The following is a 14564-nucleotide window of genomic DNA, read 5'->3' on the forward strand; positions in this document are numbered from 1 at the left end:
TAAGTAAACCAAAGCGTCTAATCGCTTCCCCACTCTGCTTTCACTTCATTGGCCTCTGTGATGTCATCAAGTTCGGAGTTCCCCAGTCCTCTGGAGAGTCGTTCAGGAAAAATGGGATGTGAGACCTGATTTTTTTTTTTTTTTAATGTTAAAAAACCAGCGATTTACTATGTTTTTTTTTTTCTCAATTAAAACGTTCAAGTTTTTAACTCCAGTAAGGAAGCCAAAAATCAAAATCAAAGCAGACCTCATTTTAAACCCCACCTTTGAACTCCAAACCTGTCTTGATTTTCAAAGACTAAACCATCCACCACAACTGTGCCAGTCTGCAACAGTTTAAATCCCCCCCCCCGCCCCAATAATGCCTATCACCTCAAAAGAGCGTTAATCCCACCTCAGATGCTTTAAATGAACCAACAAATCCCATGCCAAGAAGCCAGGGCTGGCTGAATGGATCCTCTAAAGCCTCTTCCATTTTTCTTCCTCAGTAAATCTGCAAAATATTTAGGGTTCAGAAGAGTAAATAAAATGTCATTAAATGAGCATTAGGAGGCAAATAGAGACATTTTGTCAATAACCCACAAACATTTGAGCAATGATCCCTATAAAGGAGCATCTCACGGAAGCTTGCTTCTGGTTGAGAAGGAGGTGGTGACCCAAGCACTTACCTTGGTGCATCAGGGTTCCAATGCAGGGAGACTGGTGGTCATGGGCCATGCCACCACGTTTGCAGTTCACAAGACACGTTGCATTGCAAACAACTGAAGGTGGGGGTGGGGGGCTGGAATAGCAGCCAGGAGCACTGAGCAGGTCTGAGGTGCATTGGCAGAGCTGCATGTGGGGTGATGCCCAGGGGTCCTGCAGATCAGCTTGAAGACTAACAAGGGGGGGAGGGCAGGAGGAAGCACAGCAGGGTGTGGGGTTGTCAGGATTGAGGGGCAGGGGTGGAGGTCAGCCAGGGTTAGACTAGTTGCGGGTGATTTGTGGTCAGGATTGCGGGACACTGATTTTTGGTTAGTCCCCAGCATTCACTCTCACGTTACTGCCGTCAGCCGAGGGCTTTGTACATTTCGTGCGCTAATGTCACAATCAAGCAGAGGGAGCAGCTCATTAATCCACATCTTACCACTGAAGCCTTAAGGTGTCTCTGCCAGTTTTCCAGTGCTGGGAAACGGCGTGTGACACTTATGGTTGGTTCAGCGTCCCCAAATGACACTTCCAAGTGCTTCTCAGGCAAATGAGTTGGGAGCATTCCATGTTGAGGACTGAACTGGTAAAACTCACCTCTACGGAGGTGCAACTAAAGAGGCTGCTGTTAGCTGTCGTTCTGGATTGGAAGGGGATGGACATCACTGAGGCCAGCTGAGGACAAAGATGGTGTTTATATTGCTCGCAAAAAACATCTCTGACGGAAGCAGTATGGTTAGAGAAGGGGATTTTTCTCATTACTGCCAGACAGCTTGCCTGATCTCTCTTGCCAAAGGTATTTAGGCTCCTAACGCCTAATGAAATAACAGGTGTTAGGGGCCCAAATGCCTTTGAGGCTCTGGGCCATACTTTATGAATATGGGGACTAGCAGGGGTTAAAATGAGACCAGTCAAGACTGCAGGCTGGTCAGAGACTGATCAAATATTATTTGAAAAGTGCTCTGCCCTCTCACAGTGCCTTTCCTCCGGCATTGCAGCACACTGTTGTTATTATTTATTAGGCATCACAACCTTTTATTTGTGCTATTGTCTCCACCTTCTGTATCCAGCTTGCCTCTGCATTGTGAAACCAGGCAAGTTCTGCCAGAGGAGGTCTGGAAGGCTGTTAGACAGTAAGGGATGGTAGAATACAGGTGACAACACTGAGAACATCTTAAGAGGTTTCTATTATTGTCCTAGAGCAGCTTTACTGATGCTATTTCAAGAGGTTGTCTGAATCTTCTCCAGCCTCTGGTAAACTTCCAGTGAATGCACTGACTTCTTCCATTTCCATGTTTTCTTTGTGGCTGGGTTTTGTCCATATCCATGTATGCGGCTCTTTGGTTGATTCAGGTCTTGCTTCATTGGAAAGGCGTCGCCTGCCAGAGAGAATGCTATTGCTGAAGGTCCCTTCAGATATGGTCCAGCCACCTCTCAAATCTCCAGAATGCTGCATATCCAACACATCTGTAATTGGGTAAGAAATATTGCAACAGATCCTAATATCCCATAACCAAGTTGCTGTGCAACAAAAATATTACTGTAATTGGAAAACATCTTTGATTAATGACCTTCTGTCAGAATTAAAGGTGTATATGATTGCATCAGATCATCTGTGCCTCATGGTGAAATGTGAGAGAAATACATCGTGACTATTACAAGGGCATTGTCAAGTAGTTCATGCCAAAATCTGTGGATGGGAATATTCTTAATAGGAATAGAAATATTTCCACAGGTCTGTATAGCTAATGAAAACAAGAGTTGGGAGGGTACGTGTAACTCTTCTCCTGCCATTTTGCAACCACTATGCATGAAAAAAAACAAATGATTAAATGAACTCGAAAGCCAGAGTGAAACCGAATGACCTGGTCTCGTTGTCTAAGCTAAACGAAGGGCAGAAAAATAATCAAGCAAACAGAGTGAAAAGGAAATGCTATTCGAAGGTCCTTCCATCCTCCCGTTTGATAATCTGAAGCGGCGTGGTAGCACGAGCATTTACTCTTATTCCAGCCGAACCCCATCAGGATCAGGGGCCCCATTGTGCGAGGTGCTAGATAAACACATGGGTTTTGCTGCCAACCACTCACAGCTTAATCGGTTTGTTAAATGATGTTTAGCTAGCTATTGTCCCTTTGGCAGTAACAGCTGGAGCTTGTGCGTAGGAACGATCCGTACAAACTCATTCTGAGCTCTACAGTCAAGGAAAAGAATTAAGGCGGCAAGTTACACAACAAAACCACTAGTTGCATAACTAGTGTGGGGTTGACTCATCCTCCAAAGTGGGGAAATGATTGGCGTGTTCTACCGAGCTGTTGAGCTTTTCCATGGATCCAGGGGGAAGGTACCTTAAAGGCAGATGTGTTACGTTCAGCCCTGGAGCAGCAGCTGTTTCAAGCTTTCATTAAATTATCCCCGCCCCCCCCCCCCTTGAGCTGAACATGACCTATGAGTAAACGTTGAAAGAACTTGACATATTTAGTCTGGAGACTTCTCAGGTAACCCTTCGGCCTTCTCTCCTCTAAATATGTTATGGGCTGTTCTAAAAAGGATGGTGATCAATAGTTCTCCATTGGAGGTGGGGCAAGAAGAAATGGGTTTCATGTGCAGCAAGGGAGATGTAGGATAGACACTAGGAAGATCTTTCTAACTCCAAGAGTAGTTGAGCTCTGGAACAGGCTTCCAAGGGAGGTTGTGGAATCCCCTCATTGGAGATTTTTAAGGACAGGATGGACAGATTCCTGTCAGGGATGGTCTAGGTTTACATGGTCCTGCCTCAGTGCAGGGGGCTGGATTTGGTGACCTCTCGAGGTCCCTTCCAACCCCACCTTTCTATGCTCTGGATTTGTAACTCAGTGGAGGACCTGAGATTAGAATCAGGCCCCATGTGGCTGCCCTGTGCAGGGGATGGGAGGGCTGAAAGCCCTGCCTGTGTAATGGTGGCAATTCTCCTCTCGCTTGTACCAGCCGTACATAATGGAAGCTGAACTGGCTTCAGTGGAGCTGCTCCCGATTGGCACCCGCGGGAGTGAGAGAGCAGGGCCAAGGGCGCCGCTGGAGCTAACTGGGGGAGTCCAGCCAGCAATAGATCTGTTGGCACATTTGAGAACATGGAGGCTCCCTTCACATTCTGCTGCCGTGTGTGTGTGTTGGGGGGCCTGGACATGCCCTGCCAGGACATCCCCATCTCTAGGCCTCCCGCTTGGGCTCCTCAGAACAGGTCATCCAAAGCATAGCTGCCTCCTACGTGTGAGGGCTAGTGGGGAGGGACTCTGAGCTCCCACCCTGTGGAGTGCAGCCACTTGGGGCCTGCCCTTGTTTGGCTCTTTAAACACAGAGGGCGAGCAGGGCCAGGGAGAGCAGGCGAGACTGCCCTGAATGCCTGGGTGGATGGGAAGGGCCCTGTTCTGCTTCCCTGCAGGCCAGCAGGTGCTGGGGGTATTGCTCCAAGTCCTGTGTGGGGCAGGCGTGCTGTGCCTTAGTCCCTAGGCCACTGGGGTGGAGGGAGCGCTCGCTTTGCTGGCGATGGAAAGTTCGGCAGCAGCCTTTGCCCTGGGAAGAGATGGACGCTTGCTTCAGTTTGCATCCCAGAATCTAGGCGTGCTCGGAGAGAAGACACCAACCCCTGGGGAACAACTTGCTGCACTGGAGCGGTCCTCTGAGCTCAGCACACACAGCAGTGTCAGTGAACGCCAGGGGGCGCTGCCTCCACCCCTGCTTGGCCCATTCGATAGCCACCAAGATAGGCAGCCTCTGAAAGGGGAGCGAGGGGGTGATGTGGCAGTGGGGTTGGGGTGACAAGCTTTTCTGTAGCCTTCAGGATGGACGTTCCAGTGAGCTGTCTTACCGTCAGTCGCTTGAAGCCCTCAGTCTCTGGGTCATATGGGACAGGCACTGGCCCCGTCCTGTGGCACAGACGGCTGAGTAACTGGAGGGCTGGCACAGCCCTCTGCTACTGTAATAATGCAAACCTGACCTCCCAGTTAATCCTGCTGGGTGGATGATTGGCAATAACATAAAGTTCCTGGTATTGCACATTTCACTTTAATTAGCCCACTTCATGCTGGAGGGAGGGATGGAAGGCCAGAAAGTGCAAGTAAATGCCTTCTGCAGCACCTCTCTCAGGCAGAACTCGGCTCGGAAGGGTGTCCCACCCTGCAGCCCCTGAGAACCAAAGCACATAGAGCCAGGCTCCCTCACTTCCAGGGCCAAATTCTGCAGTGGCAGCAGAAGCGGAGGTGCCCGCAAGCTATGGGAGGAGCCTTTCAGTTCAAATGGGAAGCAGGAAAGCTCAGGAATTTTGTGGGACAGGCTGCTCTGATGAGACTTCCTGCTCCGATTTGCATAGCCCAGATGCTAGAACAGCTCTGCTCAGTGGCCCACAAGCTTCCCGACTTTCAGGCACTTCCCTGACTGCACTGCTGGCAGGCTTGGGCTTGGGTCCCGGTACTGAACTGCCCCGTGGGCTCAGGTAACACACGTCAACTTTCTTCCTCCGTGTGGCCATCCTCGCCCCTGGGAATGCTGGGAAAGTTACATTTGTTCCCGTTTGAGCCACTGGGAACAAGGGAAGGGGAATGAGCGTGAAAAGAATATTTAGCACAGCGCCACCTCTCAAACCCAGCGTCTGTGCTCCTCAAAGCCACGTCTCGGCACGAGGGCGTGAGGGGATTTAGGCGCTCCGGGGCCCAGTGACTTTCAATCCCACTCCGTGGGAACCAAACTCGCACGTGCACATGGACCGAGCGAACGCCCCTCAACTTGCCCTTAGACGCTAGAGATGGAGACACTCTTGTGTGTCCTGTAGCCATCTCCCTGGCCGCACAGGAGTGGTCCCTGAGCTGCGTTTGCTAGTGTGATCTTAGCCTAGCAGGAAAACACTTGCTAATGGTGAAATCTGTCACCTGTGGAGTTGTCTCCTAAGGGAAGTGGTGGGAGTCATTTGACACTAGGCCGAGCAAAACACTGGCTGATATTCTCCAGGGACTGCTCCAGCAGGGGCTGTGGGAACAGCTGGCATGACCTAACAGGCCTTTTCCATCTGTAATGGCTGTGGTTCTGTGCCCTCCCTCCCTCCCGGCTGGTCATTACTCCACACACACCATGCCATGCGGCTGTGGCAGTGGCGTTGGTCTGGTCCTGTAGGAAGCGCCGCACTTTGCTTTCCCCCCCGGAGGTGACTGAAATAATAGCAAAGAGGAAGTTCTTCTGCAGCATCCAGGCCGATGATGCCTGAGACGGAAGCTCTTGGTGGCTGGAATCCTGGCGCCCTGTTTTCCCAGCCTTATTTCCATGGCTCTCCATAACGAGGGCTGGGAAAGGTTCCCTGTAGCCTACACACACGTACACATGCCAAGGAGGGACCCAGCTGCTGAAGGCACGTAACTGTCACACAGGAGATAGATGTGAAAACACCCTGACCCACCCGCCACACCCAGAGCCAGGAGGGTTTTGAAAACAAAAACAAAGGGAAAAGTCAGTCCCCACCCATCCACCCAAGTTGGCTGGTAAATCAAATAAAGCAACTGGCACAGTGGGTGCGGTGAGCTGCCAATTCCCGGCCTCTCACAGCACCGTGGAGGGGATGTCGAAATGAACAAACAACCCAAAGAGGCCTGAGGCGAACTGGTTTTCAGGCGCTGGTGGGTTGTTTTCTTATTACCAGCTCTGGTGTGCATGTGATCGGCTCTGTGAGTCCTCCCTGAGGGACTGGTGCGGCTGAGCGGGCTGGGATGCAGGGCTGTGTACATGCAACGTGTTTCTCGCTGGAGGCTGTTTGTTGGTGAGGCTCACGTCGGGGTCCAGCAACAATCACCACCGCAGCTGGGCTCCTTAATGCCGGTCGCAGTAGAATTGCCCCTTGGCTCTGAGGTGGCCCCACCAGGTCAGGGTTGGGGCACGTTGGTGGGAAACGCTTGACCTGTGAGTGTCCATGCAGATTATGCTGCATGTCTCAAGAGGTGTCAATGCAGACCCTTGCCATAGCACAAAACTCACTTGTAAAACTCATTTCTAGGGAGGGTGACCAGATGTCCCGATTTTATAGGGACAGTCCTGATATTTGGGGCTTTTTCTTATATAGGTGCCAATTATCCTCCACCCCCGTCCCAATTTTTCACACTTGCTGTTTGGTCACCCTAGCTCTAGGCTGGCTGGGAGCGGCAAAGAGCGGCCCAAACCTTCATTCATTACAACAGCCTGTAGGGCTGACTCCTCTTGCTGTGAAGGCCAAAGCCTCAGCAAATCGACGGTACCTTTGCTTGTGACCGCAAAGACCAGTGCATGCAAATGGGGAGGTCACACAGCAGCCTGTGTCTATCGTCAGCCATCTCACTGGAGCTGGGCCAGGCCCTCAGCTTCACAATGGCAGTCACCCTTGGGCCAATGGGCCTGCAAGGCCTGGGTGGGGTCAATCCAGTAGAAAGGGCCCAGGAATCCCAGCGCTACAGTCCTGGGAGCTAGTGGCTGGAGCGCTGGCCTGGGAGGCAGGAGCCCTGCGTTTTATTTTCAAGCTCTGGCACTGACCTAGCAAGTCACGTCCGCGCTCTGTGCTGACCTTTCTCTGCTAGTTACAATGGAAGCTCTTTGGGACAGGGGCTGTCTCTCAGTGCATGGATGTGTAGCATGCAGCCCAGAGGGGCCGCCCCTGAATCACAAACAATAATCAGCTTTGTGCTAACCCATTTATGTCTATGGCTTCAAACCACACATCTCCTCCAGCCTGGCCACTCGCCCTGTATTGCTGAACCAGGTTTCCAAAGAAATTTAGTTCTCGTGAGGAAATAGCTGGCAAGTTACTCAATTCGGCGCGATGTTTGCAAAGCACAGATGTCCCCACAGAAGCTCTGCAAATGCACCTGGGCCCAGTGTCGCACAGGCATTTAGACACCCAAATCCCACTGAACTCACCTGACTCCCGTTGAGGCTCTGGGCCCTCAGCCTTCACGGCACTGTCCCATGCCCTGCCCGGGCTGCGGTTCGCGCTAATCAGTGCCAGTCTGGCCTTTTTCACGTGTGTGTCTTGTGATGGCCGCAGAAAGCGGAGTAGAATGACCTCATTTTCTAGCCTGTGAGCTAAGGCTCCAAGCCAGCAAAGCACTTAACCATGGCCTGAACTCTAAGCACGGGAGGAATTGCATTGCTCTCTGGGGCTTCAGCGTGTGGCTGGAGCACAGTTTAAGGCAGGATGGGAACGCCGGGCCCTGGAGATGAGCGTAGTGCTGCACTGGCATGGTGGGTGGCTGCCTGTATCTCCTCTGCTTAGACTAGGACCTACCTGCTGCTTATCTCTGTGGGAACTTCAAGCTGACAGTGTGGGAGCCCTCAGAGCCCTCGTGAAAGCACATGGGATACAGAAGCTGTTTAGCACTTCTTCCACGCCCGGTGACAGGCTGATGGGGCAACAGTGAACCCACCTTTATTTGTAATGAGCTAAACATATTAGCACCCCATACGCTAACCTTCTGAAGCCCGGCAACAACCATTAACGCTGCGCTCATTATCTGAAACCACCCCAGAAATCTCGTTAGCAGATTCTCTCCCGCCCCGGCCACACCTTCTCCGCAGGCTTTGTTTCCATCCCTCCGGCTGGCAGCATGTGCACGAATCACTCAGTCTTGCTGCAATGTGCTACTTCTCTGCTCCTCACCTGGGACCAGAACGTACGCAAGTGTCGGGTCTGGTGCCTGTTGAAATCAGGGGGTGAGTGAAGCTTTTTCTATTGGCAGCCGTGGGAGCAACACTGGGGCTAAGGGCTTGTCTACACTGGCGCTTCACAGCACTGCAACTTTCTCGCTCGGGGGTGTGAAAAAACACCCCCCCGAGCGCAGCAAGTTACAGCGCTGTAAAGCCCGAGTGTAGACAGTGCCCCAGTGCTGGCAGTGTAGCGGCGAGCTCCCAGCGCTGCGCCGTGACCACAGAAGCCAGGCAGCGCGTTAACGGTGCCAGTGAAGCCGTGCCCAAAGTGATCGGTACGGATCCTTCGGGGCGACATCTCCCCCCCCTTTACTCTAAATTGTGGCTATTCTGGGGGAGTGGCAGGCTAATTGACATCCTGCATTTCAACTTTTCCCAGATTAAAACCTGGGCACCAGCTCTAGTGGTGTTAGCACGGGGTTGGGACTGGATGTGAGGTAGCTGCGGGCGGCGGGTACACACCCCGGTGCTGTGGCGTGCATGCGCTGGAGACAGGTTCTAGAAATGGGTGAGAGCTGGCACCTGGGGGCAAGGCCATTTCCTCCAGCCTGCTCCTGTTCTTAGCCTGATCTACAGCTCCTGAGTTGGTCCCTGGTCCCAATTCTGCCTGGGTAGCTGGCAGGATCCTATGGTGATCCAGGAAGCGGGCGGGCAAAGCCCATCGCTGCTAAAGGACCTTCCCTCAGCCTAAGGGGAGGCTCCACAGGACCTGAAAGCCAAATAATTCCGGGGGACAACTACTAAAATAACAGGGACAGGAGTGAGGTCAAAGGGTCAACCTAAGGGAACCTGACGGGGACACTGAGCAGAGAACCCCGGACAGCGCCCACTGCTCCTCAAAGGCGTCAAGGGAGCCAGCGGACGCCGCCCAGAGGAACTCTGCCCGGCTGCGTGAGCGGACGAAGGATCGGAAATAGGCCCCACAGTCACAAGCAACCCCATCGGCCAACCTCCTCTCCCTGGTTTTATAGATGGCCGTTTTAGCCAGGGCTAGGGGGAGGTTGACCAGGAGGTCCCGTGACTTTGTGGGGCCATGCAGGATGCTGGGATGGGAGCGCCGTGAATAGGATTGCTCCCAGTCCCAGTCTCAGGCCAGCTTCCACCCCGATGTGGCTTTGTTAGGCCTAGGGAGCTGAGCCCAGTTGCCAAGGGAGCCTGTCCCCAACTAATGCCACTGGTACTGGAGCACGTTGACACTGAAAAATGACTGTTTGAGGTTTATTCTTTAAAATGAAAACTCACAGAAAACGTCTCTCTCAGCTGGCAGCTGAGGGTCCCGCTCCAACATGAGCAGCTGGGATCAGCCTCACGGCTGTCACCTGCACCCGCCCTGGGGCAAAGGGGGGGGGGGGGGTTAGCACGGGGGGAGCAAGCAACGCCTGCTGTAAACTCACCCCCTTTTCCTAGGCAAGGCCCAGCCTCGCCATGCTGGGGTTTGTAGCCACCCAGGAGCTGTAATGCAAAGCTGACCAACCACGCTGCGGGTGGCGATCGGGCTGAGCAACTTGGCTCCTGCAGCCTCCCCGAACGTCCCTCATCCAACTGCCCTGCTGCTGGTGGCCCTTTCAAGCCGCTCAGCCCAGCGGGACATGGGGGGAACCGGGGCTGTAAATAGCTCGCCGGTTGCCAAGCAGTGGAGGCGGCTTTGCCAAGCCTGCCAAGGAGAGGCCAGCTCCCTCCAGCGTAGGGGTTCAATAGGCACTTCCCTGACGTTCCTGCCTTTGCGTCCTTGCAAGGGGAAGCCCAAGGGAGTTAGGCACCTACGTCGCTCTGATGAGAGGGGGCTTTCCCTGCGCTGCATCTCAGGTGAGAGACAATGAGGCGTTCCTTACCGACGTCCTCGGGGATTAATGTCTTGTCCCTAAAGTGCTCTGAGCCCCTCAGACGGGAGCCTTGCTATTAAGTGCAAAGGGTTCTTATGGCTGAGGTCCAGCACTATGCTACGGCGTCATAAATCCCTCTGGGAGACCCAAAACCACAGAGGGGAACCGCCCCGTGCCCCAGCTGCAGGAGAGGGCAGATTGCTGCAGGGACGCCTGGATGCCAAGAAAAGGACCATCCCACTTGAACCAAATCCTTCTGAGTAAGATAGCCCAGCGCTGTCTTTCAGCCGTCGCATCCCCACCCAAACGCAAACACCCTGCCTGTCAGCCAGCTAAGTACGTTCTTACATCCATGTCCCTGAGAGCAAGCTTCCTTTGTGCCCTTTTCAGACATAACTCAGACTCTGCTAAACCTGTCCGAGCTGCTGTTTTTAGTACGAGGAGGGGTCTGGCTCAGGTAACAAGGAACTAAGCTACAGTGCCCAAGGCCTTTTCCAAACCCCACCCGGCACTGAGAAAGCTGGGTCAGCTCTAAGAAAGTGGCTGCTGTGCCTACGACTGCCTGAGGCCTTGGCTACACTGGCAATTCACAGCGCTGCACTTGCTGCGCTCAGGGGTGTGAAAAAACACCCCCCCGTGAGCGCAGCGAGTGCAGCGCTGAAAAGCGCCAGTGTAATCAGCGCCTGCAGCGCTCGCTCGCAGCGCTGCAAGCTATTCCCCTCGGAGAGGTGGAGTACTTGCAGCGCTGCGAGCGAGCTCTCACAGCGCTGGCGGCGCGACTACACTTGTGCTTCACAGCGCTGTAAATCCGCGAGTGTAGCCAAGGCCTGAGCTCCTTTAGCGCCGATACAGAGGCCAATGAGGGCTTTCCAAACCTATTGTGTTACCCAATAGTTAACTTACAGCTGTGCAAACAAGTGACCACTGCAAGTGCAAAAACCAATGCTTCCTCCAGAGAGGCCTCCTCCCAGCCGATCCTGGGCCTGTCTGGATAAATCACCCGAGGCCAAGGCTGTGTCCTCTGTGGAGTTTATTCCCCTGGGTTTAGACACAGCTCTCTCGCTAACAGCAAAATAGCAGCAACCAAATCACAACCTGCAATGGGAGCGTGATAGCGCATCTGCCGTGTTGTTCCTTTCCTCACCGGCCGCTGCAAGAACCGAGGGAGATGCATGTAAATAGGGCTGTGCCCTTCTGGCTTCGGAGGCACTGAGAACTGGAGTGCGCAGCAGGTGGGTGGAGACGAGCAGGCTTGCTTTTGCAGGGGAGCTGGGGGCGTTTTAGGGCTCCTGGAATTTGCAATGGCAGAGTAAGCCACTGGCCCCCCAACCCCCGCAGAAGGGGTGGGAGCTAGTGTTGATGCATTAATGAAGGGGGAAGCCGCGTAAACACCCTCGTACAACACAGACGAAGCATTTGCTGATTAATAAACTAGGCAGCAGGAGTCAGTGTGGGGCAACAGCTTACAGAGCTCGCCTGTAAGGACGTAAATGCCATTCCTCATGCATTGCTGCTCCTGTGGTTTGAACAGGGCACCCCTGGTTCTGGAAGAGACATTACAGAGGGGCTGGGATATTAGAAAAGAAACAGGCTGAAGATTTGCAGCAGCCTCGCAGCACGTTGGAGGGAACCTACCGCACCTGCATGCTGCCTCCGTCTTACCGCCGAAACAAATGTTGATCCCACCAGACCTGGGGCTGGGGCAAGAACCCCTGGGAAACAGGGCCAGAGCGAAGGCTGGCCGTTTGCATGGTTTCGTACCACCTGGGCTGAGGGAAGTTGCCCCCTCCCAGCCTCAGCAGGAAGGTGGCAGCAAATTCTGGCTCAGGGGCACGCGGTAAACGCCCTTCTTCCCTGGCAAGGATGTAGCTCTGCCCCTTCCGGGCCTGGTCACGTAATCGACCTGCCGCCAGGAGCAGCCCGCACTGAGATGGCTCCGCGCCTGCGCTAAGGCATGAAGCTGCTGGGCATTTTGACAGACGTCTATCCGAACAAGAGCAAGCGCATGAGCACCAGTTCCCCTGCCCGCCGAGGTGGCGACTTTGGAAGCAGACAAGCCCTGAGGAAGGCCTTTGCAGCCACGAGGAGGACGGCATTGCTGCCGATTCAGGGAAACTTGGGGCAGGTTCAGCATTAGCTCCGTTACAGAGGAGAGAGAACAAGTGAATGGGATCAGATTCCCAATGCCCTCGAAATGCCGGGGGGGAGGGGGGAGCAGAGGGATTTTGAGCAAGGGCCAAGCTCCCAGCAGCACTTTTTGGCAAAGGGACAGTATCGCCGGGACCCCCACTTCCCAGTCTGCCAAGGTGCTCTTTGCTTTGCAGCTGATGGATTGGGGTGAGAATCACCCCTGTACATGGGGCCAGCACTGAGGGTTAGGATCCTCGCTGGCTTCAATGATTGCGCTGATTTAGAGCAGCGGAGGATCTGAGCCTGTAGCCCTCCCATCCTGGCCCCAGAGTTATATTCACCCTACGAGTGGAGAAGACGACACAGCAAGATATGGACTTAGTGGCCTACCGGAGCTCATGAGCTTAACAGACAGCCCACGCTACCCCCAGAGGAAGCCAGATCCTTCAAGGCATTACACTTCGAGTGAAGAACACAGTAAGCACATACCACCGACAGGAGCATAAATGGCTTTTGCTGCGGCAGGGCATGCGCTCACGCCCCGGGACAGGATGTAGCTACAGTCTCTTGCCCGTGAACAGATGCAAAATGCACCCCCAGCAGCATGTCATCATAACATCCTTGACACTGTCAGAAGCTGTACTGCATGGGCCTGGGTCTGGGGACGTCTAACCTTAAATCTCACCAGTAGTGGCACCCGTTATTGATGGACCAATGATAGGCCATTGATGGACCTATCCAAAGATGACAGCAGCACCCCAAGCTGTTAATGGAGAACATGCAATCACGGAGCGTGCCAATCTCACCGTGGAGCAGCTGGAAATCAAGCGGCTTAGCTTAGTCCCCTTTTCTTCACACCCCTTTGCCTGGGCCTTGTGCAAAGCACATGCGGGAGCCTGCTGGAGAGCAGGTCCATCTTGTGCTCAGCGGACATGATTTCTTCTTAAAAGGCAATTCCAACCCCCGGGCTGCGCTCAGCAATTTATGGCCAGATCCGAGCCATGCACCAGGAGCCTGGACACTTCCCGCAGCAGGATTCAGACCTGACTCCGCGAATGGCTCTGGAAGGGGAGACACCACAAAAAACCAAACCAGCCAGGTCTGACCTCCACTGCACGAGCCCAGGACAACGTAAGAACTGTCCAGTTCCCCTCAATCTGCGGTCAGCGCCCTGCCGGGAATGGGGCGTGTGATCCTCCAGGAACTCTCACTCTATGTTCTCCTTGTCTGGGTCTGAGGAGAGACCCCTGCCTGAGGAATGGGAAGAGAGTCTGTCAGGGGAATAGAAGTGCTGGGGAAGACCAGTGAATGCAGCCAGAAGAGTCAGCCCGAGCAGGAGAGGTGCGCACATGGGGCCCAGAGGGAGCTGTGCCAAAACACAGAGGCGCCATGTTCGTATTAACCACTTCATTTATACCGAGGCTCTGTATAAAAATAAAAGGGTTCTAATAGGATTAACAATATTAAATAAATATTTAATCGAAAGTCCTTGGCCTAGTTTATAGCTCGTCCTTTGGGTTGATGTTCAGGTCGCTGGCTCCTCGATGCTCTTGGTCTAACGTCGCTATCACTTCGTCTGCCTGGATTCGCTCCTGCAGAGAAGAGGAGGAGAAGGAGGAATAAACATCAGCAGCGGTGTCGGTGTCTCCTCTCATCTCTGAGCTATTTCTCTATCAAGGAGGAAATTCATCCTGGCACAGAAGGCCAGTATAAGACCTCGGCACAACTCACCAGGGGACACGGTGCAGTCTAATGGATTGGACACTAAGCTGGCACTTGGGAGAGCCATTCTCAGCTCTGCCATGACCTTGCTGTATGACCTTGGGGAGGTCACGTGACTGCTCTGTGCCTCAGTTTCCCGTCCCCACCCTTTGACTGTCTTGCCTACCTAGATTTGAAGCTCTTTGGGGCAGGTCTCGTCCAATGCATATGCAGCACGTAGCACAACACAAATCACGACAGCACCGCCATGTACAAGTGTCCTAAACTAAGGCCCCAAGGGATGGACGGGCTGTGGTTGCCAGAGCCCAGAAAGCAGAAGCACAATCTAACAACTGGATTAGTAGACTCGGTGTCAGGACTCCTGGGCTTTATTCTGTTTTGCCGATGACTTGCAGTGTGCCCTGAGGGAGCTGTTTAACCCCCCGTACCAGAACTTTGCCATCGGTGAAAAGGGCCCTACCAGGCTGAAGTAACTAATGGTTGTTAAGGGCTTTGAGATCACTGGCTGAA

The 14564-nt window shown here is 53.5% G+C and overlaps 1 protein-coding gene across 2 annotated transcripts in view; it reads right to left on the reverse strand.

Annotated features, from left to right (window-relative positions):
* Positions 1–13724: 13724 nt before the first annotated feature.
* P3H2 (prolyl 3-hydroxylase 2) overlaps positions 13725–14564 on the reverse strand; it is a 108638-nt gene continuing 107798 nt past the window's right edge. For both annotated transcript variants that reach the window (XM_054040227.1, XM_054040228.1), the window contains exon 15: positions 13725–13924. In XM_054040227.1, coding sequence (XP_053896202.1) covers positions 13832–13924 — 93 coding nt within the window. In that variant the 3' untranslated portion in view covers positions 13725–13831. The remainder of the gene's footprint in view (positions 13925–14564) is intronic.

This window comes from Malaclemys terrapin, chromosome 9 (assembly GCF_027887155.1).
Source record: "Malaclemys terrapin pileata isolate rMalTer1 chromosome 9, rMalTer1.hap1, whole genome shotgun sequence".
In the NCBI taxonomy this organism is placed as follows: domain Eukaryota; kingdom Metazoa; phylum Chordata; order Testudines; family Emydidae; genus Malaclemys; species Malaclemys terrapin.